This window comes from Diplotaxodon limnothrissa, linkage group LG1 (genome assembly GCF_057381915.1).
Source record: "Diplotaxodon limnothrissa isolate DT_005_m linkage group LG1, D_limnothrissa_male_GT1.1, whole genome shotgun sequence".
NCBI classification, from domain to species: Eukaryota; Metazoa; Chordata; class Actinopteri; order Cichliformes; family Cichlidae; genus Diplotaxodon; species Diplotaxodon limnothrissa.
Genome location: NC_140596.1, coordinates 12,785,191 through 12,806,590, shown reverse-complemented (window position 1 = coordinate 12,806,590; position 21,400 = coordinate 12,785,191). Strand labels below are relative to the sequence as shown.

At 40.0% G+C, this 21,400-nt stretch overlaps 2 protein-coding genes across 2 annotated transcripts; one reads left to right on the top strand and one right to left on the bottom strand.

Annotated features, from left to right (window-relative positions):
- Positions 1–535: 535 nt before the first annotated feature.
- Positions 536–10,356, top strand: wdr93 (WD repeat domain 93). Its single transcript, XM_085352910.1, has 15 exons — positions 536–1,203; positions 2,053–2,254; positions 2,873–2,937; positions 4,668–4,746; positions 4,843–4,916; positions 5,818–5,887; positions 6,061–6,217; positions 6,869–6,933; positions 7,203–7,289; positions 7,428–7,559; positions 8,673–8,880; positions 8,961–9,021; positions 9,590–9,746; positions 9,840–10,026; positions 10,150–10,356. The coding sequence occupies exons 1-15, from the start codon at positions 1,195–1,197 to the stop codon at positions 10,235–10,237; spliced, it is 1,641 nt and encodes a 546-aa protein (XP_085209036.1). The 5' UTR covers positions 536–1,194; the 3' UTR covers positions 10,238–10,356.
- Positions 10,357–16,852: 6,496 nt separating this feature from the next.
- LOC146639486 (gonadotropin-releasing hormone II receptor-like) lies at positions 16,853–20,229 on the bottom strand. Its single transcript, XM_085352904.1, has 3 exons — positions 19,639–20,229; positions 17,856–18,060; positions 16,853–17,364 (listed from the first exon to the last, which is right to left on the bottom strand). The coding sequence occupies exons 1-3, from the start codon at positions 20,227–20,229 to the stop codon at positions 16,853–16,855; spliced, it is 1,308 nt and encodes a 435-aa protein (XP_085209030.1).
- Positions 20,230–21,400: the final 1,171 nt, after the last annotated feature.

The following is a 21,400-nucleotide window of genomic DNA, read 5'->3' as shown; positions in this document are numbered from 1 at the left end:
GGGAACGATGACGACGACAAGAGTCTCCCGATCGTTTACTCTTTGTGTCCTGTGAACAACAACGGCGTGGTGTTACTTGTTTGCTGTTTTCGCGATCGCGTCGCGCATGAGGATATCACCAGGTAAACTCGCCACATTTTTAAGCATTTTGTTGTTCAACAGCATCAAGACTGACGGAGTGTGTTTGAGACAACCTCACAAATGTCACAGATGACACATTTGGCGTTTTTTTTGCTGGTTTGTCGGTAGCAGCTCCTGAAACGCAAGACTGACACACATCTGTTCGACCAACGCCAGTTGATCTAAACGCCAGTAGATCTGGAACACCGGTCGTGACCGGCCGGTGCGCCAAAAGAAGGCACCTGGACATTTGCAGGACTTTGTGTGGGGTAATGGGGTCGTCGGGGACGACTGACCCCTTAGTTGGGGGCAATGTAGCGGGTCAGGGCTGTTCGCGGTTCTGTTTGTACAGTTATGTTTTGTTTATGTTGCCATAGTGACGGGTGACGCCCTCTCGCTGCGACGGTGTGTCCTTCCGGGGTCAGAGGGCGCCCTATGTGTTGTTGTTGTTGTTGTGCTGTTGCCGCGCTGAGCAGTTAGCTAGCGGCAGTGTTCTTCTGCAGATGTCAATAAACGGCTGTGCTCCCTGGCTAGCTCACGGGAAGCAAGACCAAACAACACCTCCGTCTCCTCCTTGTCTGAGCTCGCCACATTGGTGTCAGAAGTGGGATGATGGTGGCACCCCATGTTCTGACCCGAGTGAATTTTCCCCCGCCGGTCGTGACCGGCCGGTGCGCCAAAAGAAGGCACCTGGACATTTGCAGGACTTTGTGTGGGGTAATGGGGTCGTCGGGGACGACTGACCCCTTAGTTGGGGGCTATGTAGCGGGTCAGGGCTGTTCGGGGTTGTTTGTACAGTTATGTTTTGTTTATGTTGCCATAGTGACGGGTGACGCCCTCTCGCTGCGACGGTGTGTTGTTGTTGTTGTTGTTGTTGTTGCTGTGCTGTTGCCGCGCTGAGCAGTTAGCTAGCGGCAGTGTTCTTCTGCAGATGTCAATAAACGGCTGTGCTCCCAGGCTAGCTCACGGGAAGCAAGACCAAAGGACACCTCCGTCTCCACCTTGTCTGAGCTCGCCACAATATTAAACATATCAGGTCCGCATAAGGAGAATCATGTGCTAACGGCTGTCTAAATGACTCGGGTAAAGTTTGTAGCATGCATGCTTGTTGTTTTTGTCTGCTTCCACTTGTCTTTGCACTAGGATGATGTCGGTGTAAATGTGCAGTCATATTCGTTGTGTTCCCACTAGTGCTGTCAGCGTTAATCTCGTTGAAATGACGTTAACGCCACAACACGGCAAATCTCGTGCGTGGGGCTAGACGGCCAACACGTTAACGAGCTAACTGCGCTAACACACTAGTGCGTGGCACATCCAACATACTGTTTTACTTTAGTCCATGACGCGCTTACCTTCAGGGTCATACGTCACATGAAAACCAAAATACTTCCAAACGCCAGATCTGAATGAGGGTGGGGGAGGTTCAATTTTCCATGTTGCAAGGAGAGCTTAACTTCTGTCTTGCTAGCTTGCCCTGCGCTCTTCTGACGATGCTGTCTGTGTTGAACGCTCAGTGGATCTGCGCTCGACAGTGCAGCCTAGGCGGAGTAGTCGAACGCAGATTCACTGAGCGCTCAACACAGACAGCATCGTCAGAAGGAAAGTTGATAAAATAAATTACAAATTTTGTATTGTTCGATACATATGCGTACCGAACCGAAAGCACTGTATCGAACGGTTCAATATCGATACGAGTATCGTTGCACCCCTAATTGAAACCTGTGGGAAGATTGTAGAAATACAACTTACAGGTGTGAGTAAGTATTTTTGAGCATTTGTTATGAGATTTCATTTCACTGGTGATTCTACGTGCAATTTCACATACTTGTGATTAATGAAATTCATGAAGTTATTGTTTCAAAATAGCGGCCGATATAAGGTGTTTAGTGGTGAGACTTGCTTCTATAAATACTTATTTCCCTCATTTGTCAGCTCCCAGGAAACACCAACTGCTTGACTTGCTCAGACGACGGCAGGTATCTCTGTCTGGGCCACTCCGGGGGCTTGTCTGTGTGGTGTGCGTCATCTCTGAATCGTGTTGCAGGGTGGCTGCAGGACAGGCTGGAAATGACATCTATCCAGATGACCAGTATGTCTAAGACCATGTATCTGCTTGGCACTGTTGATGATATGGGTGAGTTATGGTCCACCAGGCTTTCCTTGGGTTGCTTCTGCTGTTTATAACAATTATCTGCCATAAAAATATATCAGACAGCTGGAAGTTTATAGATTAGCAAACGCACACTGACATTTGGCCGTGCAATGCCCTGGCAAGCTGTCCAAGATGCACCCCGCCCTCTCACCCTATGACAGATAGGACAGGCTCCTGTCACTATTCTTTTTATTGGCCGCTTTTACACACAATCAGACTTTGCTGCTGCCTCTGGTTAGGAATCTGTGCAGTAGGCACATTTTCTCTAAGAAGGGATGTTTGGTTTCCAAGAGCCTTGTTGGGTTACTTGGCACAATCTTAGCATAACTTAACTCCACCCAAAAAACTGTTCATTTTTAAGTCATAAAAAATATTATTCTTGCAGTCAGTCTGAGCCACTGTTAGGTTAATCAGGGCATCTGATGTAATTAATGTAGTAAATGTTATTTAATTCATGCCTTTTTGTGCATTTAATGCTCCATTTTAATTGTACATTTTGTGAACCACTGCCTTAGACAGTAATGCTTTTTGAAGTGTGTAAACAGGTTCTATATTATTAAATGTTATTCATCATACTGACATCATTGCTATCATCTACAGGTGTTGCGAGAGTCTTTGGTCATCATTCAGACTCGATACACCTCCTCTGCGTTACTAACATTATGGTGTGTATTGTCACATTTTACTAAATGACTTATATACAGTGGGGCAAAAAAGTATTTAGTCAGCCACCGATTGTGCAAGTTCCCCCACTTAAAATGATGACAGAGGTCAGTAATTTGCACCAGAGGTACACTTCAACTGTGAGAGACAGAATGTGAAAAAAAAATCCATGAATTCACATGGTAGGATTTGTAAAGAATTTATTCGTAAATCAGGGTGGAAAATAAGTATTTGGTCAATAACAAAAATACAACTCAATACTTTGTAACATAACCTTTGTTGGCAATAACAGAGGTCAAACGTTTACTATAGGTCTTTACCAGGTTTGCACACACAGTAGCTGGTATTTTGGCCCATTCCTCCATGCAGATCTTCTCGAGAGCAGTGATGTTTTGGGGCTGTCGCCGAGCAACACGGACTTTCAACTCCCGCCACAGATTTTCTATGGGGTTGAGGTCTGGAGACTGGCTAGGCCACTCCAGGACTTTCAAATGCTTCTTACGGAGCCACTCCTTTGTTGCCCGGGCAGTGTGTTTTGGATCATTGTCATGTTGGAAGACCCAGCCTCGTTTCATCTTCAAAGTTCTCACTGATGGAAGGAGGTTTTGGCTCAAAATCTCACGATACATGGCCCCATTCATTCTGTCCTTAACACGGATCAGTCGTCCTGTCCCCTTGGCAGAAAAACAGCCCCATAGCATGATGTTTCCACCCCCATGCTTCACAGTAGGTATGGTGTTCTTGGGATGCAACTCAGTATTCTTCTTCCTCCAAACACGACGAGTTGAGTTTATACCAAAAAGTTCTACTTTGGTTTCATCTGACCACATGACATTCTCCCAATCCTCTGCTGTATCATCCATGTGCTCTCTGGCAAACTTCAGACGGGCCTGGACATGCACTGGCTTCAGCAGCGGAACACGTCTGGCACTGCGGGATTTGATTCCCTGCCGTTGTAGTGTGTTACTGATGGTGACCTTTGTTACTTTGGTCCCAGCTCTCTGCAGGTCATTCACCAGGTCCCCCCGTGTGGTTCTGGGATCTTTGCTCACCGTTCTCATGATCATTTTGACCCCACGGGATGAGATCTTGCGTGGAGCCCCAGATCGAGGGAGATTATCAGTGGTCTTGTATGTCTTCCATTTTCTGATGATTGCTCCCACAGTTGATTTTTTCACACCAAGCTGCTTGCCTATTGTAGATTCACTCTTCCCAGTCTGGTGCAGGTCTACAATACTTTTCCTGGTGTCCTTCGAAAGCTCTTTGGTCTTGGCCATGGCGGAGTTTGGAGTCTGACTGTTTGAGGCTGTGGACAGGTGTCTTTTATACAGATGATGAGTTCAAACAGGTGCCATTCATACAGGTAACGAGTGGGGGACAGAAAAGCTTCTTACAGAAGACGTTACAGGTCTGTGAGAGCCAGAGATTTTCCTTGTTTGAGGTGACCAAATACTTATTTTCCACCCTAATTTACGAATAAATTCTTTACAAATCCTACCATGTGAATTCATGGATTTTTTTTTCACATTCTGTCTCTCACAGTTGAAGTGTACCTCTGGTGCAAATTACTGACCTCTGTCATCATTTTAGGTGGGGAAACTTGCACAATCGGTGGCTGACTAAATACTTTTTTGCCCCACTGTAACTGGGACAGGGTGTGGTTTTCACTTAGAATTTTTCTGTTTTTAATTATTAAAAAAAAAAAGAAACAAATCAATTATTTGAATAACAGGAAGATATCAACAAAAGGAGCATTTGTTTGTCATTTGAACTGTTTGAAGGGGGAAATTATGGAGCTGCATCACTCAGTTGTAAGTATGAACTTCTATTTTAGTTTTTATGATGGGATTTAGTTACAGAGTTTGCAATCAAATGCAAAATTTTATTCATTTTACGTATCCTATCAGGCGGCGGAGCTGTTTGGCTTGAGGTCTACCAGTTTCCTTCAGCAGCATGGCTGAAAGAGTTGGAGAATGCACAGGTAATGAGTCACAGTTTAAACTGAAATAAGAATGTGTTTTGGGTACCGAACTCTGGGAAGGAGTGCTAAGACCAAAGATTTTGAAGTCCTGGTTACATCCCGGTCTCTCTTTGTACTTTATGCCATTTGTTTTCATATTAGACTTATGTTACCATCATTTTTTTTCAGGTTTTCCCATCCTTTTGGTTGTTTTTCTAGATTTTACCTCTAAACCTGAAATGCTTGGGGTATTGTCATCATCCAGCTGGGCAAGTAGCATTAACACCCAGCTAGGATTTTCATATTTAATACCTTAGGCATATCTACTAAAAATCTTAGACAAGTTCAAATATCCATGACGTTGACCTCAAGGCCAAGGTCAGAAGTCAGATTTTCTGAAAATTTTGTGAACATGACAATTCAAGAAAGATGATACAAGGACTGTCAAATTAATATGATAAGTGTATGTATTAAAAATCTCAGTTTGAATCTCAGTCACCTCGACCTCAATGTGAGGGTCAGAGGTCAGGTTTTCTGAAAACCTTCTGAATGCAGAAGGTTGCAATAAGGAAGTTACCTAGGATTTTCAAATGTATGCAATGGATGACAATGAATCCACTTTTTTTTTAACAGATTTGGCCTTTTAAAGGCATGTGGTCCTAAACTTTTGATCAGTTGTAAAACAGCCTGTTTCAGTTTAAGTATTGTTTTCAATAAATTGCATGCTCAAAAAAGATGTTTTGTCTCACTCTCATTTCTTCTTGTTGCATGTTGAAGCTCTATTTGGAACCTTGTTAAGATCCAACCATGCAGAATATGATTTTTTGCCATTTTGCAAGTAGTCTTTTGATCGAGACTATATATTGCATGTGACTGAATCACACATTAAATAAACAGTTTTTTTGTTTTTTTTAATCCTCAGAACCCAAACTCATCTGAATGGTCACCAGTTACTGTAATGATTCAAATCAGGCCACCAAAAATCCCAACAGGTATAACTTTTCTGTTAGAGCAGAAGCATTACATTTACACTGTGCTACAATTTAACCAAACATGCAGAGATGTATGTGGGTCTATCAGTTTTTATGTATTGTATCTCTTGTTTTTATGATTGAAATAAAAATGCAGCCAAGCAACTGACCTTCATGTTTCTGCTTTTTGGCAGAGAAGGCACTCAGTAGTCCACCTGAGACGTCGCAGCCAACAGACTTTCTGATGCACTGTTTGGCTCTGGACATAATCAGGAGCAGCAGCCATCGTTTGGAGAAGCCGCCCTTCAGTACAGATGAAGGAAAAAGAAAGGAAATGAATGAAAGCCCAAGGTGTGATAAAGTTCATGCCAATACAATCAGCATTCCAAAGCTAAGCTGCTTTCATTGGTTGCTCTGTTTTGTTTTGGTCAGTCTGTCTGTCTAAAATAAATCCTACGGGGCATCTCTAAAATATCACCATGGCTGAATTCTCCAAAGCTTTTCTTGATTGGGAGTTCACAGATATTCTGCAGATTGTCTGTCTGTATTAGATAATAATTATAGGCTCATTTTGTTTATATTTGTAAATGTCATCCTGCTCGCTCACCTCAAAATTAAAAAATCTGCCCACTTTGCATCGCCAGCAGATATTTTGCTCGTAGTCGTTTGAAGTCGTCGAATGTTGTTGACTTTTAGTGGTGTGTAGTTGCCACATTGGTGCTCCTCACTTCCTGTGTGGTTGCCCTCTAAGACCTCATGTGGTTAACTAAAGAAAACTAGAATGACACTAACAGACTCATTCAGAAATGCAAAGAATCACTAATCAAACCAGTCACTACATTATCAGCAAATATAGTATTAAAGACATAAGATGAGTTAGTTCTACATCTTAATATAACGAGTAAATAAAACTCACCTTTGGGTACTCCAGCATTTGTAATCTGTCTGTCTGCAAACAATTATCTCTCTTTTGTTACATATTAGTTACTGAATCTTTTCCAGACATTGCACGTGGCACTTTCTTCTGCCCTGTGGTCCTGGTGACAGCAAAGCAGAGTTTCAGCCAGGTTTGTAGCATTAAGTGTTATTGCTTAATTGCTTAACAGTAATTTAAATATGTCAAACCCATTTGGAAGTTTCCACAATAATGATCCTTCTGTCTTTCTGACCTTATATGTATGATTGATGAACTGATTGAAAGTCACAAGGGTATCCTCCTGCTTTGGATTGTATTCGTTATGCATTCAACAGTCAGAGATCCATTAAAGACATATTCAAGTCTGTATGCAGACCATGCTCCTGTTAATGTCATTTTCACTGTCTGACCTTTTCTTAGGATTACTTGTCGCTGTTGCTGTGTGGTGGAGTGGCAGCTGTAATCTTCTTCAGTATTTCCTAAAAAAACCACCAAAGAGCAGCCCAAGTATGATATTTTATTAATTAAGAGATAAGTCTAGATACTAAGAACAAAAGCTTTAAAAAGTGCTGATATTACAGCATACTTTTCTTTACACCAGTGAGATTATTTTAACGTTTTGGAATGGCCTTCTGTTTGATGCAGATGTGGACCCGATGCCAGATGTATTGTGGCCAAATGCAATGGAAATCCTCTGCTCAGCTGTTAGTAAATGCAACCGTTACATCGCTCTTGGGCTCAGTGATGCCTTGGTGTGTGTCTGGGACAGGCGATCCGGTAAGTAAATCCTACGGGGCAGCTCTAAAATGTCACCATGGTTGAATTCTCCATAGCTTTCTTTGATTGGGAGTTTAGTGAGTTTCTGCAGACATCCTTGTTTTCCGTTAAAATGAAATCTGGAAAATAGAACATGTGAACATCAGTTCACATTCTATTTTGCTTCTCCATTTCATAGAATGTTTAGAATGTCTAGAATAGGAAATCACTTTGACCCCCCAGAAGGAATGAATGCTAAAGGTGAGCCCTGTATCAAAACTTCTCATATGAGTTCCTTTGACAAGCAACTTATCCCAAGTGGTGATATGACCGCTGAAAGTTTACTCAAATGCAATTTTGGAAGATTTCTCCAGTAAATTATCAGGGTACCAATTCTTTTTCCTGTTTCTCTACCTCAATATTAAATTGCTGCCGTTGTTGAAACTATGGTATATCCCATGATCTTGATGTTTAAAGTAAAATGAATGAGAATATGAGTAATATGCTGAAGAAAAAAAAGATTTTGTCTCTAGCTCATGACACTCAGGAATGAGTTTAAAATCGTCTTGTACTTTAGTTAGATATGAGGACTCAAAACTACTAAAAAATAAATAAATAAATCAAAAGCCACCAAAGTTTTACCCACGCATGTTTATTTAAAGGGGCCTGTAAATTGGCAGGGCTTTTTTTTAATATATTCTAAAGTTCTTATACAAAAAAATCAGATGTTCTCAGGAAGTTAGATGAAAAGCAATGATTGGTTTCCTCACAGAATATCCATTTTCTTCTATTCTGTGTCTCTGCAAACACATGGACAGAAAAGGCAGACATCCTTTTGTCTCCCTTACTGACACAACAGTGTCAGTATTATTAAGTGCTTCCACAGTTAAACACGCATCCAGCTGTGCACATGACAACACAGTTCAGCTAATAATCACGTTCTCAGTAAGCTGACAGATATATTTATTCTCCAACAAAAACATGACTGAAAACACTAATTAGCAGGAGTCAGATAGCAGACAAATACACAGTCTCTGATGTAATATCTATGAGGCTAAAAGTCTTAAAGCTTTTTATTTATTTCTATTCTAAACTAATTTTAGCCTGTTTATTCCTCTTTGTTTTTATTTCCAGGGGCTCCATTGTCTCTCGTTTTAATGCCAGAAGCAAACAGCGCCTTATTCAGGGTACAGTTTGTGGATTGCTGCCCTGTGACTGATGATGACTTCCAGATTTTTACTGCTGAAAAAGTCCATCTTTTGATATTGTGTAAAAGTGGAGCAATTCAAACCGTCACAACTGGACGGGGGACAAAACCCAGCACAAAGCAGCTCTCTGAAAGGTTGTCTGAGTTTTACATGCGTGGTAGCGTGGCATTGTATTAGATTAAATGTTTACACATCACTTTATGTGTCTGTTCAGGCCAAAGGACAGCAAGGACCTCCCAACTGTCACTGCGTCAGTACTGTTCCTGCAGGGATTGGTAGGAATACTCAAGCTGTTGATAAAAATATACAATGGATTGCCATAATACTTATAATGAGGTCAGTGTATGGGCAAATAACCCTTGTGAGACAAAAGCTCAGGCTTGAGACTGCACTAAATGCATGGGCATAATTTTGTGCTGAACATTGGGGGGTGTCAAGATCTCTGTCTAAATAAATAAATAAATCTGGGTAAATTCCCAGATGATTAAACATGCAACTATTTTGCTGGTAATAACTGAAATGAGTAAAGAAAATCAACAGCCTATTTATGCAAGATCATTCATAATTTTATTGGGAGGGTTATATTGGCTGGGTCTGATTATTAGGGGGGTCATAACCCCCCTGGAAATTACGCCCCTGACTAAATGCACCATTGGACCTTTATGATGTAAAGGTTCAGTGGACCTAGTATAAGATAAATGGGTTATTTTGAACTGCAAGTCATGCAGAGCTACTGGAGTAGGGTTCAAAAATAGAAGTAAGCACTAGGAAATCAACACAATAGGTTCCCTTTAATGACTTTAAGTTCTTATCTTACTGTCTCATTTCTCCTGCCTCTGTGAGTCACTTGTAATGCAAAGGAGTGGAAAAATGTCCATCCAAGATGTCATCAACAACACCACTGTGTGCTTCCTGACTCCTCCCACAACTCATCTCATTACGACTCCCCACAGTCCAATTTATGCGCTGAACTCCAAACAGCAGAGTCTGTTCATACGAGGTAAACCCAAACACCATTTTATGATAACAGCATGTTCCTGGATTAATGTTAGAACAATACTGTAAATAAAGTTTTTTTTTATTTCTCATCCAGGTGACCAGGACACCAGCTGCAGTGTTACATCTGAAGAAAGGAGCCAGAGCCAGCTTTTCGTCTTCCGTTTTGCAGAGTCTGACATCTTTAAGCAGCACGTTGTTTCATATCCTGAGTCCACACGACAGCAGCAAACTCTGAGCTACAACACCTTAAAGGAAACCTGCAATCTCTACCTTCAGAAAAGGTTAGCATTGTTTTTGTACTGTATGCAGACTGCTCTTGAACTCCACAAATGACTTGTATGAGTAAAGTAAGTGTATGAGAATGATAAAGCAGCATTGTGTTTTTCCTGCATTTTCATGTGAAGAGCACAGTCTGTGGAGGAAAGGAACAAAACTCTGACACAGACATGGGAGCAGCTGCAGGAAAATCCAATGAAGAATTGCAGCAAATGATAAAGATACTAATAAAGTGATTCCCACCATCTGTAAAGCACTACTCACCCAGACACAAAGTGGAGGATCCTATTAAATATTATTTCTTTAATTGATAAACTTAGCAAATATAAATATAGAACTGCTGAAATTGTCTTAAGATCTTGTTTTCTGTTATTTAAATGTTTTTGATGCATTTGAATTGTAAACTGAAATTGTTGTATTAAAACATCAATAATTTTGAGAATCTGTTTCCTGGTGTATGGGCACACACAAAGACTGCATGTAAAAGATGAGTAGCTTCCAGATTTGAAATGTAAAGCCAAAGGGGAACTCATTTAAACCTGTATTTTTCTAATTGCCAGCAGGGGGCGACTCCTTTAGTTGCTTTTGTAAGTACCTGCAGGAAACTGAACTTTTGTTCTTTTGGTCTATGACCAATGTTCCCTCTAATTTTTCACGTGTCTGAGCGAACACACAAACTCCCTGAGCGATCCCTTGGACCACTGTGAGTGACATCAGACGTGTGCACTGTGGTCACGCCGGCATCTAATCCATCCAAGTTACATGGTTTATTAAAATAATCAAATTACAGCATTTACATTTATGTTAGACTACTTTTAATTAACTGCTTTAGCCCACTTACAATGAAAATGTAAAAAAAAATCTAGTCATTGACCTGTGTAGTATGTTAACACTATTGGAAGTAAAAATAACTTGAACTCCAATTTTGAAAGCACAACTTTCTTTCTTTTTTAAAAAGCGCTGACTTGTATTATGAGTCTGTGGTCTGGGAGAGAGTCCTGTAACTCTCTGTCTGCAAAATATAGTATATAATGACCAATGCTGGGCAATTAATTATATAGTTAATTCTTTAAAAAAAAAAATTTGCAGCTATTTTTTTAATGCAGCCAAGGCGGTTTTTTAAATAAACATTTCAAATTTTTAGAACAATCAGCTGTTCTGCATCAAATCTGATGCCACACAAATTATTTGTGCCACTCCAAAAAATAATTTCTGTCCACTATGAGATAAAGGAGAACATCACAAGCCTGATACCTGCGAGCCTTACAACAGGAGATGTATCACTCCTGTAACTTCTGTAACATTCAGCAGTCGCCTCATTGTTCTGACACACACAACAAAAACTACACTACACACTAACTACACAAGATTTGCGCTAAACGTCTCAAATCTCTCACATCTCAAAGCACCGCCGTCACTCCTAAAACTTCTCCCCGTTTCTTAACAACTAGATGCCACGTTGCCATATCATTTTTTGATTGGTTGACATAGTACTTTTTTGGACGAATAGGAAAGGGAGAGGGGGGTGGAGTTTTTGCTCACATGCGGAGAGTGCTTTCGAGCCTTTTTTCTTATAAAACGCCGTTTTTACCGTTTATTCCTGCAGTAAATATAAACAACGACAGTATTCAGGAAGAAAATCAAGTCCATACTTTTTCCGTCAATTGTTCCGTCTGTCCTGCTCACAGCTTGTACACGTTGTCATTAACGTGGCTTCACTCCACATCAGCCACGCAGCTTTCCTAGCTAAAACACCGGTGTCGGCACATAAGGACGCTGTCATAGCCTGTCAACCACGCTGATTAGCTGCGTATATACGAATGTAAATCGCATCATTGGCTGGACTATGGGATAAGGTGGCATCGTTCTAATCCCATATGGGAGCAGCCAGTCACTGACTAACACTGCAAAACAGAATTGTTAAAGTATTAATTTTAATTTCAATTCAGGTTAGATTTTTTTTGTGCACAACACAGATTTTCTGTGCGCAGAGAGCGTGCCAGCAGTACTCAATTGCGCACGTGCGCAGCTTAGAGGGAACATTGTCTATGACCTCATTAAATTTTATCCTGATAGGTTTATGAACACCATGCTCATTTTGGAGACTAACAACTAATGTGTAGTCTCCAAAATGAGCATGATGTTCATAGAGGGAAATAAGGTTTCATGCCTGTGTTATTTGCAGTAAATGTTCATGATTTCGGATACAAAGTTGCTGAAACATGGTCCTCTCACAGCAAAACTTTACCTGGGAGAACTCATAGATCCAAAAGTGACTCAAACCATGAATCTCAGGTTTTTATTTTATTTCAAGTAAGATCAGATTTCAGGTATTAAATGTGACTTGTAGAAAAATGGTCCTTGCTTTTATATCTGCTGAGCTCGAGGGACATTTATTTAAAGGATGACTGTATGCAAGCTGAGCTGAGCTCAGTCGCAGCATGTTGACATTTTGTTGCCTTTTGGGGCCTTGAATGTGTCATAAGTCATGTTTTCAAAAGACAGGGGAAAAAAAATGTTATGCAACAAAATTAACAAAAACAATTACACAGTGTAGCTTAAGAGTACGGAGCCCCACAGGGGACATGGGAGAAAAAAAATTAAGACGGACTTTTGCGAGATCTCGCAACACTAACTCGGGATCTCACAAAACTTTTGCGAGATCTCGCAAAACAAACTCGGGATCTCGCAAAAGTTGAATTCCAACAATGGCGGCAGCTACTTAGTTGTAATATTACTCTTTCTGGGTCACAAAACACACTTTTAAGATATTTTGAGGCGTGAATGTAGTTGTGTAAACGTCAGATACCTGCTCAGTTTACAAGACATCACATATTTGCAAAAGTGCTCCGACGTTTTCGGAGATCTGACACCCACCATCTCGAAGCTAACAGGAGGTCGAGACCTACTACAGCCGGGAGGAACACCGCTTTCCCGGCACATCGTGCCTCGACCTCCCGGTCGGCTTCGAGCTGGCGGCCTCCGAAGAATGCGGCTAAAACTTTTGCGAGATCCCAAGTTTGTTTTGCGAGATCTCGCAAAAGTCCATCTTAACTTTTTTTCCTCCCATGTCCCCTGCGGGGCTCCGTATAAGAGTATTTATTGTCTATACTCAGCTATGTTTTTTGGCAAACAAAAACATTTTTCTAGACGGGAACATGATCAGGTGATGTCTGAACTTTTATTAACTGTTATTGATATTTATATTTAAAAGTGCAATACTGTAATTTTCTGCTGCTCATTCCTGTGCAATATCCCATCTGTCCTCCCGTCATATTTCTTTTCAAGATTTTCTTATTTAATCCCTGTACATATATTTATATTTATAGATACATATATATTTAGTCATCTTTTCTCTTTTACCATGTCTCTCTAATATTTTGCTCCTTACTATTTTTCTATTTTTTATTATATTTTATTATATTTTCTCCTACTGTACCACGCTGCTGAGTGACTGCTGCTCACCAAACACATTTCATTGCAATGTTGACCCTGTGCTAACTTGCATATGACAAATAAAACTGAAAACTGAATTTAATGAGCACTGAGGTAAAAAAAAAATAGATGACAGGTAAGATCTGAGATGATATTAGGAACAGCTGAATCATTGAATTATAATGTGGGGTCCTGTTTATATACTTGACCATAATTCATGAAAGCCATATTTTTGACAGGTTTACACTCATTAAAAATATATATATATATTTGCAGTGAGTACAATGAGAAAGCATGCCTTTGTGGGGAAATATTTTTGCATCCAGTCATGTTACTATTTAAGCTAATGAAGTGTGAGATTTACCAGCAGGTTTTTTCTGTTCTTTTCCACTCAGTTGTTGCCTTTTTTTCAACATCTTACTGGCATCAAACTGAAAATGAGCATGGAGAGTAACATTTAACTGGGGGGGGGGTCTTTAAAAGACTTCCCATTCATTCAATTCTTTTTTTTTTTTGAAACAGGATTGTACACAGTTGTGTAATTCTCTTTCATTTCCTTTCATCTTATGAAAGCACACTGCCACATCTCTCCATGAAAGTGAACAAGATACTGATACCGTTTTTAATATCTGACTGAAAGCCTCATTTGAATTTCTAATTTGAATTTCTAAGAGGCTTTAAAAAGACTTGAGACCAGAAGCCCTCATGTCATGACTCAGAAGGCAACAATAGCTCAGGTGTTCCATTCAGAGAGCTTGGCAGGTTTTCGTGTCAGTATTAGATGTGCACCAAGAAAAGAATCTGTTTGTGGAAAAAAAGCTTCTGACATGAAATAAAGCTCCTGCTATGAAGCAAAGACTTCAAAGGGTTGCTTTTTTTGGTCTGTTATTTTTGATGATTTGAGTTTTTCCCACTCAGATTAACTGATGTCTTTTACCTTTATTCTTCCTTGGGATTAACTGAAAGTGCTAACACACAAACAAAACAGCCAGTGATAGTTTTCCCTTGTTGGTTTATTTTCTGCCCTTAAAGCCAAATGAAACCTGAATTAAAAGTTGTTAAATTAATTTAAAAACAAAGGATTCATAACAGTTCTGTTTTTACTCATGTACTCTGAGCACTTTCAGGAGAATCAGATCCATCCAAAGTTGCCCTTTTATCACACGTAGCACAGATGGTCTTCTTCGGATTTGTTCTCACTTGCGGGCTTCGGCTTCTTGAACATGTCAAAAAAAGTTTAGATTGTGTTGGAGGCAAAACACAGGATGACCGCTCTGGACCAGTCTGAATTCACAGCACCATTACCTGAGTGTGTCTTGTAACGGAGAGCTGGGAGGTTAAGGAGCCTTTTATATCTCAGCATTAAATGTCTTGTAATATGACGCTTGTAAAAACCTACAATGTGTAATTTTCCTCCATCAACATGTTGCTTTTTTTTTTCAAAGTCATGCAAAAACCTTTTCAAATTTGAAGATTGTCTGTTTATTTTTATCATGATTGTTCTGACAAGTTTTTGATTTCTAATCTTCTTGCTAATATTTTACATATGAATATGTACTAATTGGTTGATTAATAAAATAACTGACTGCTTAATATATAATGGTATTAATCACAAGCTGAGGCCAACAACAAATTCCAGTATTTTGACTAAGGTTACAATTCAGTTCCAGATTTTCCTGATCCAGTTGGCACACACCAGCAGATGAATGATACAGGCATCATTTAGAAAGAAGATTCAATTTCTTATCTCAGTTTGAAATTAAATGCAACCTCCAAAGTCTTTCATGTTCATATATAGTCCTCATAAAATGCTGGTATGTAGCTACTATTTTGTAAGAGATGAATTTCTGAATTTATTTGTATCATTTACATTTTTTTTGTAAATAATAGATGCTGCTTTTTAAGAAATGTTTTCAGAATCGCTCCCAAATGAGCGTCCAACAGTCATCTCCAGCTGCACGAACCTGCACTTCTCAGTTTCTTTGCTCCGAACTTGAGCTCTCTTTTAATGAGAGCCAAAGAGGATTTTAATTTTGTCACATTTCCAGGGCACAAATGGCCTTTTCCATCTGCGGTTATGATTCATCGCTGATTATAGGCAGCTCTCCCCTCTGGGGACAGAGACAGACATGGGTTTGCATGACATCTGCACACAAATCCCATATAATTGCTGTCCAACACAAATTCTTTTACTTAAGACATTTCCAGCAGCAAAAGTCACTCCACCAGCTGAATACATTTAATGTCAGATGGTCACAAATTGTAATTTACAGAAAATACAAACAGTCCTTTATTTCCATGACCTTAACAGTTCTCAGGACTCCTGCAGGAAGTGCAAATATTATTGTTGAAATGAGATTTGCAGATGATATGTTTAAAGACTGGTAGAAAGATAGTTTTTGAGAAATATATAAAGTTGTTAGTTTTTTAAATGCATTTTTAAAAGTTCTATTTTGTGTTTAAAAACACCAGGTAGCATAACTTATCTAAAAAAAAATCTTAAAAAATACAAAATATTATGGTGGCTAATATTTGGCAATGCACTGGCACAAACTGGACCATAAATACTGAACTGCAATGATCAAAGTGATTTTTTTAAATTGCTTATATTGTAGGACCAAATTTCAGACAGTCTCTTTACTCTTATTTGGGCATCAAATACTGTCTGCAATTGCTATTGGACTGTTTAATAGTTGCATACCCAACTAAAAGCCTGGCTTGTTTTAAAAAAAAAAAAATCAAAACAAACTTCACTCTGACACAGCTGGATTTTATTCATTGAGATCTTACAAAGCATTGATTTTAATCCTGTAATATGATCACTGTTTATTTTCTGAAGATTTTCCCAATATCATACAAAATTATCAATATTCCAGCATTCGGCCATTTTTGGCCTTTGTATTTTATACATACTCTCATTGGCCACTTTATGTATTCCGATTGGTACCTGACTAGTACTGGATTGTACCCTCACTTCCTTTCAAAGTTGCCACAGATACGAGAAGGTGCTGGAAACATTCCTCAGAGATTTTGGTCCATACCATCACACAGTTGCTGCACATTTGTCAGCTACACATCTATGATGAGATTCAAAGCCAACTGTTTCTTAAACACTCTAACTAGCACCAGCAACCGTGCCATGTTCAAATTCAAAGTTCAAAGTCACCTGTCATCTTCATTGTGATGGTCAGTTGAAAAACTTTAGCTGTTCGTCTTGATCATGTCTACGTCCATAAATGCTGCAATGTGATTGGCTGATTAAATATTTGTGTTTTTGAGCAGTTAAACGGGTGTATCTAATTAAGAGTGTAAGAGAATGAGAGTACCCTACATATGAGAGCATTACACTGAATAAATATGAGGAAATAAAACAGTAAAACCAATACTATATTCTTCTCATAACATGCTCTCAGCACTGGACTGGTGAGTTTTTCTGTCTGTGTCGTTGTCAGCTGTTAGAAAGCTGCTCCTCGGTGGGGTCCACTCTGCTTTGCACAGCAGAAGCCTCTCAGGGCTGGCAGGGCTCACCTCCCGTTTCAGTGACAAAGAGTTGGCAGCACAACTAAAAGACCCAGTTATGACCGTGTTGTTTTCCAGGTCAGCCGATGTGGTGGTGCCGGTATAAAACCTTCGGAGCCCCTTTCTGAAGTGGATGGTGAATAGGCCATAGATGAGTGGGTCCAGGCAGGCGTTGACAAGCCCAAAGATGAACAGGATGTGAGTTAAGGAGTGGGAAACCTTCCCCTCCAGGTCGTCAGGGAAGAACCAGTACCACAGGCCCAGCAGGTAGTATGGAGTCCAGCAGATGATGAAAGACAGAACAATCACAATACTCATTTTCAGAGTTCTCATCCGGGCTCTCGGGATGTTATTCTTTGAACACCGCAGGTGCATTTCACTGGAAGGTACTGGAACCAGAACAGAGGACAGAAACAAAATATAGTGCACATTGAAAATGCTATGAACACAAACCTTTATTGTTTTTTAAGTTATTATTTCTGATTAATTATTGGCTCGAGGTAAGCAGATGTTCACTTTGAGAGTACTGTGATACTGAAGGGATAGTCAAAGGCCTTTGCCAACTTTACTCATGAATGATTTAGTCATTGAATTCTTGTTTTTTCATTCAGCTTTAGCTTCTACAGCGATCTTGTTATTTGTTTAGTTCTCTTACTCTTTCCCTGTCTGCTCCTCCCCCTTTCTAGTCTTTCTATGGCCCTCCTGTATTGTTTCGTTCTTTTGGGAGTTCAGCTGGTAGTTCTCAAATATGTAGGGGGATCACCAGTATGAGGATTCTTCACCTGGAGACACTTATGGCATTTATGGCTGGTCAGACTGCCGCTCATTTAATATTTAATAGATTATTTCTTCTTTACATCTAAACTAAACTGAAACTTACAGTTGTCTTTTTTCAGTCGTCTGGAGATCTCACAGAAGATCCTGGTGTAACAGGTAATCATGATGACCAGCGGCAGCAGGAACAGGCAGCAAAACGTGAACATGTTGTAGGCTGTTTCATGCCAGTGGGTGACAAAGCTCCCCCGTGTTGTGCACTGAGTAAAGTCCTCGGGATGGATGATGGTCACATTGTGAAAAAGGAACATCTGAGGAGGGAAAATGTGACATTTAGAAAATGATTTTTAGTCATATGAAGTAACACACGAGCAACTTTCACAGGTTTACTGATATCTTTGTTCACAGCTGCTTTTACACATCAAACAGCTGGGAATGGATGTTTCAGGAAGAAACTTCAAGGGTCAGATTACCCCGGTTCAAAATCAGCCTTGTGTGGCTTTAAGTCCTGCTGATAGTTCATCATTTTGTATTGTTTCTGTAGCAGAAATTAGTGAAAATTATACTGGCAACATACCACTGGAAATAAGTGAGAATGAATTAACCCTGCTGAGCTAATGTCACATTGACTTTTAAAAATTGTTTACAGTTATTTGCAAAGAGAAAACTACTACTAAGTTGGATTTTGATCATATGAGGATAATACATTTTACCAAGCTACTGTCTCTCAGAGCGCTAAATAACATCTTTTACTGCTTGTGCCTGACAAAGTTTTATCTCCATCCTGTTTTCAGGGAGCTCATGAACCTTTAGAAGGTGTTACAAAAGTTGGAATAAGCCATGCAAACCTGTGAAATGAAGCTATAGTTAACTGGTTTTAACCCTGCTGTCCTTAACTAGCCATAATTCTATAGTGCATATGCAAGTGCTGACTCTGAGCGTGAACTGGACGGAGTATAACAAAGGTTTATTATTTATTTTAAAAAGCAGTTTTGTATAATTACACCTCTTAGACCTTTAATTTATTTGAGCCTAATCCAAAAAACTTCTTCTTCTCTTAGAGAAGGGTGATCTATTTAAATCTCTTATCCTTAGGCTTCATCACCAGTTAATTTAACATGCCTGTCTTTGAACTGTGGATGGAAACTGAAGGAACCCCATGCAGGCACAGGGAGAACAACACAGAAATTACTCAGCTGGCAGTGCTAACCAGTGTGTCCTCCTTCTATGAACACAAACAGTTTAATTTGATTTCGTTTCAAATTACGCAGCGCACACCTGCAGGTTCAAACACCACACACCTACTCGATGATTTTAACAGGTGCTAAGAAACACTGACAAAAAGGACAGATTGCAATCAATACCTTCTTTTTTTTTAAAGTCAGTTTGTGACTCATGAACAGAATGAAATGAAAAAACTATAACAGGCTCATTCAGCTGATGTTCTCACAAACACAAAGAAAAATGCTACCTGCACTCCAAATGCAACAGTATCCCTCTGTTATGTGTTCTTGGACAACAAGAACACAGCAGCTTCATGCTGGGTCTGTGATACAATACCCGTAACCAGGATAGATTGTGGGATTTGTTCATTTTCTTAAAAATAAATAAAGCTACATTATCCTTTGAGTAAATGACCCCTTACTGTTGACTTTGGTGCTTCTTTCAGCAGTTTTCCACACTGGGATGAATGTGTCACAGGGAGCTCTTTATTCAGGACTGCCTCTATACTTTTTGTTCTGAAAATTATTATTTATGAAAGATTGTACTAAAGCAGGGAGTGGAGTTAAACCTCCTTTAGAGAGGATGAGAAGCAGTTTAATGGCCTGATTGAATTCAAATTAGTCCTGATCATTGCCTCTGCTATCAGCGGGAATGCCTGTCCTTACCTGAGGGACAGACAGCACAACGCTCATAACCCAAGCCACCGTGAGCATGATTCTGTTCCTCTTTCTGGCCTTATTGATGGCCAGAGGGTTGAGGATGGCTGACTGCCTATCCAGACTGATTACAACTGTGACAAAGGCGCAGGAGTACATCGCCTGCAACTTAAGAAACATCAGCAGCCTGCAGGCAAAGTCTCCGGCAAGCCACTGAACTGTGATGTTCCACACCGCATCTACGGGCATCACGATGAAGGTCACGAGCAGATCCGCCATCGTCAGGTTGACAATCAGCACCCTCACGTGGGATTTTCGTTTCCCATCTATGCGAGCCGCCCACAGCACTGCCAGGTTACAAAAGGCAGATATGCCACAGAGGATGAAGGTGATGATCACTCTCGCTTTCGCCGCTGTACTGAATGTGGGCAGCTGAGGGGCCACGCCCCTCGCTGTCCAGTTTGAAAGGGCAGAGGAGCAGTTGCAGCTGGTATCAAGTTGGTGGTCTGCCACCAGTCGATACATAACGGCTGCAGGGTCACACAGAGAGGCGTTCATTTTCTGAAGCTCAGGGGAAGGAACATTGTGCTCATCCACCATGAAGGTCAACACTGGAAATAGGAGAAAAGCAATAAAAAGGAATCACCAATGGACCAGAATAAGTGTGTTACAAGACAAACACAAACAGCCCATAAATAATGGCAGCACATCAAGAGGAAGTAATATGCATGTATGGACGCCCAATGTGCACTGAGCTGGAAAGATGGAGCTAACAGACTGTGAGGACCAAAGTCAGCTAATGCAATAGCTGAAACTTTTCTACAAATGTGCTTTCATGTTTTCCCAGAGTGCACACAAGAAGTCTAATATTCACCAAAAGCTTACCGAGAATTTCTTTAAAAACCGAAGACAGATTTGAAAAAAACAAAGCAAAAATGAAGATTACTGTATATTATTAAATATTAAATCAGGAGCATTTAAAAAGAAAAAGAAAAACATCATGGTGACCATATCATTAAATGGTGTTTTGTGAGCCCCATTACCAAATATGAAACATTACAGTGATGCTACCTGCATAACACCATGAAACGTTTAAATCTAAGAGTTCAGCCAAGACCATAAAATATAAGGAAACTTCACAACAGCGTGAAGGCCTCACCAGCATCATGTCTGCTTTGCGTCAGTAGCAAAATAAGCAATATGTTATATTCTAATGTGCATGTGTTTTATAGCTGTAATAAAACAGGAAATATTACACGCACAACTGCATTGTGAGTTATTACCACTATATAAAAACAGTTTCAGTATAATCCTATTTGTAGTTAGTAAATCGACGAATCCGGCGTCCTTATATCCAAATAGACCTAAAAATCTTTACTGCGCACATCTTATCAGAGTTCTCTGTTTTTAAAATAAGAGGTACTGATTAGAAGACACCGTGCACTGTTTATCCGGAGGATCTGGAGCCCCAAAACGAGATTAACACCACATCCACTGGACATTTTGCAGCTGTACAGTGCTGTGCTTTGTATTAAACTGGTAACCTTCACTGGAGGCATGTTATTTTACAGACTTGTTTAAAAAAACAAAAAAAACAAAAAACAAAAAGCAATGCGTAAAAATCATCATTTTAAAATCGTTCTTAATAAATTCATTCAATAAACAAAACAGACAGCGTGCTATTAAAAATGAAAAAAAGACAAACTTACATGGAGTGATGCCGTCTTCCACAGGTATACTGCTGCAAGTTTACAAAGTCCGCAGGTTCAGC

Bases quoted from the DNA above. Each gene is read 5' to 3' on its own strand.
- wdr93 (XM_085352910.1), top strand. The intron at 2,938-4,667 runs GTGTGTATTGTC...TTTGAATAACAG, and splicing joins TCTGCGTTACTAACATTATG to GAAGATATCAACAAAAGGAG. The intron at 4,917-5,817 runs GTAATGAGTCAC...TTTAATCCTCAG, and splicing joins AAGAGTTGGAGAATGCACAG to AACCCAAACTCATCTGAATG.
- LOC146639486 (XM_085352904.1), bottom strand. From the start codon at position 20,229: ATGGTGGATGAGCACAATGTTCCTTCCCCTGAGCTTCAGAAAATGAAC. The intron at 18,061-19,638 runs GTAAGGACAGGC...TTCCCTCCTCAG, and splicing joins TTGTGCTGTCTGTCCCTCAG to ATGTTCCTTTTTCACAATGT. The intron at 17,365-17,855 runs GTAAGTTTCAGT...TTCTGGTTCCAG, and splicing joins ACGACTGAAAAAAGACAACT to TACCTTCCAGTGAAATGCAC.